The 2,970-nt window shown below is 38.1% G+C and overlaps 1 protein-coding gene across 11 annotated transcripts in view; it reads right to left on the bottom strand.

The window, feature by feature from the left end:
- The window catches only part of dnajc6 (DnaJ (Hsp40) homolog, subfamily C, member 6), a 40,912-nt gene that overhangs the window by 18,272 nt on the left and 19,670 nt on the right, over positions 1-2,970 (bottom strand). For all 11 annotated transcript variants that reach the window (XM_032525811.1, XM_032525812.1, XM_032525802.1 and 8 more), the window contains 2 exons: positions 1,579-1,628; positions 862-1,010 (listed from right to left, as the gene is read on the bottom strand). In XM_032525811.1, coding sequence (XP_032381702.1) covers positions 862-1,010; positions 1,579-1,628 — 199 coding nt within the window. The remainder of the gene's footprint in view (positions 1-861; positions 1,011-1,578; positions 1,629-2,970) is intronic.

Raw genomic sequence — 2,970 nt, 5'->3', positions numbered from 1 at the left:
ACTCTCTCTGTTTAAGGTCTCCACCAACTCCTGATGGCAATATCTCTTAAGCGGCTAAATACTATCTTTACAAACTGGTCGATAACTTTGTCTGTCTGCTGTTTGGTGCTGCACAGGTACATACATGCAGCAAGTTTATCACAGCTTTAACTAGGCATCTAAAAAATAAAACACTGATGTCAGTTGCGAGGGTGAACCAAAACTAAATGTTGTAGGCTGAAAAACCAAAACATAAATAAAATTGCTAAAAGGCTTTGTAAAGGTTTTAGGTATTGTAGAGTTGGATGATACTTCTCTGTGGGTTTGTCACTAAAAGTTCCCTCAATGACTTTCTCCCCAGAAGGGAAAAAATTACATTGTAGCTTAAACGACAGAGAAGTGGCAAGCAATGATAGTTCCAATTGGGTAAATATAATTTGAAGCTTCTCTCTGGGTGCTTCCATAGTTCATGAGCAGATGTAGCGACAGCTACCACTTTAAACGCTGGCAAAAATAGCTATCAAACAGTAAAAATAGGCCCTCCTATCTCACTCTAGTGTTGTAATAATCCAGGGAGTGAAAATGGTGCAGCAACCACACTGTAAGTAATAAGTCGTAGAACAGCGGATAATATCCTGGCATAAATTAAAACAGTACCTTTTCCGTTAAGTTGACTGACATTTCTGGTTATCCCAAAACGAAAAATTCTGTAGATTTACAGTATATCGTCTGTACCTTTAAACAGTTGTTTCTGTTCTAAAAATCTAAATATGGAAAAACCATGAAAAATCATTACAGAAAAATCCTTCATATTAACACAGTACAAAGTAATAAATCTGTAAAAGCTTCATCCGTGGCTTCATGAGGCAGTATCACACTCACCCTATTGGAGAATTTGGCGCCGCGGTAGTTGCGCTGAGATAGATTAAAGACAGTGTAGTGGTCAGCATGGCGGCTGTCGAGGAAGGACCGAATGTCCTCTACGTGGTTCTGGTAGCCAATCTGCACGGACTCGGCAGGGTAGGTCATCACTGAAAATAAAATCCATCATTCAGGATGGTTTCAAGGGTTTCATCCACTGTTAGTGCTGACGTACACTCACATATCATCATACACATCATATGCATTTGATAAGCTCACACTCTGACAATGTCATCCTTCTTTTATCTTTCTCTACAATTATTCTGCCATAAGTGAATCCAAATTTGAAAATGTGCTTCCAGCTGATTATGTACTTTCTGCTGCTCCACACTCATGAGCGTGTAAAGCCGGAAGCAATGTGAGAATGAGAGATGAGGGCAGAGGGAAAGCTGAGGGTGCAGGTGTCTGGTTTTTTTGTATGTGTTTATATGTGTTCTTATGTAAATTCCTAATAAATGCTCATTTAAAAAAAAAATGTTTGTGTTTTAATTGTTGCTTACATGGGTGATTTTTATATGTTAAATACTTAAGATTTCAAACTAACGGTACTTCAAAATCCAGCTTTTTTTAAATAATGACAAATATTGACAAATGTATTATTTCTGGTGACAGTGTTAGAGTGCATCTACACACACACCTCACCCACCACACCATTTGCTACAACTAAATGTGTTTTACCTATGATCCGTGATGTAATGTAGGCAATGTCCAGCTCCCCTTTAGTGTATCTGCGACAAAGAAAGAAGATTATTTTAAAGATTTTTTTCAAAAATTCCTTGCATGCAATTCTCATGACACGGATAAAAGAGAGAGCAATAATGACAGATATTTGATTGTTTAAAATTTGTTTATGTAACCAAAAACACAGTATATGAAAAAATATGGGCTTGTTCAATTATCCCTGGTGTGTGATAACCTTTACATTAATATGGAGAAAATATAGTTTGGTAAGATGTTGAAATGTCCTCTGTTGTGAGTAGCACTTGAACCTCTCAGGACCTTTCCTTCTGCATTGGGTGGCCAGAGATGCCATTATATTGCAGTATTGTAAATTGCAATATGACTTTTTCTTAAATCCTGCAGTCCTGTCGACCTTCCGCAATGTTACAAGCCAAAAGACTGCGAAACCACTGACACCCCAACAAATCTTTGAAATTTGCACAGTATTCGTGAAACAAAAGTATTCGTGAAAAAAAACGCCTTTGTATGTATTACAGGTATACTGTTAGACAGCAGGCACATGTGTTAATGGTTTTTAAGCAATTTAAGCATTTAGTCAGGAGAGTCAAAAGATACCCTGTTGTTGAAAAATGTCAAATCATTAAAAAGAGGAAATCAATGCATGACCAGCATCTAAAAGGTTCTCCAGTTCTGCTTCTCTGCTTTCAGTGCATCAGGCTGCATGTCATGCATATCCAAGTAATTAGACTCAACAGGCTTTAGAGCAGAAGCTTCCATGTGTCTGGCTGTGTGCAAGTTGTCCTTTTTCAGTTTCACCACACTAGGTTGAACTGGCGGGATCAAAGGAATACCATATGTGAATTCTTCAATTGAGCATCATTGACTTTCATTTCTAAGTTTAGCTAGTCCATATGGAGTATTTTTTTTTTCAAATCTCTGAGAGCAGCTGCAGTGCACACGCATACAAGTATTCCACTGCTGCTGTACCATGGAAGTAATGGAAAACGATGCTTCTGAAACACTATGAAAGCAAGTGCATAGTGGAGACGAGTTTGTTTAAATGGAATTCCAATTTTTGTTCTTATTTCTTCTAATGAAAGAGTCATTAAAGAGTAATTTACAAAAATGTTTTTCACCAGCAGTGCATGACTCGACTACCCGCTGCACTGCAATTATCATGCAAAACACATTAGTAGGCTAATGTGCACCAGAATGAGTTGACTTGTTGCCTACTGTGATAATCTCCAAAGCAGGAGTGATCTGGGCCAATCCCCTCTGTGTGGTCATGGAAAAGTGCCATATGACCCTGATGCAATCCTAGACCTGGTTATATAATGTGCTATTTAAATAGTCTGCTTTGGAGCGACCGCATGCTAGTTGTGTTTTTTT

Source organism: Etheostoma spectabile, chromosome 9, assembly GCF_008692095.1.
Source record: "Etheostoma spectabile isolate EspeVRDwgs_2016 chromosome 9, UIUC_Espe_1.0, whole genome shotgun sequence".
Lineage (NCBI taxonomy): Eukaryota > Metazoa > Chordata > Actinopteri > Perciformes > Percidae > Etheostoma > Etheostoma spectabile.
The sequence above is the reverse complement of the archived record's forward strand: the minus strand, read 5'-3'. Positions and strand labels throughout refer to the sequence as shown.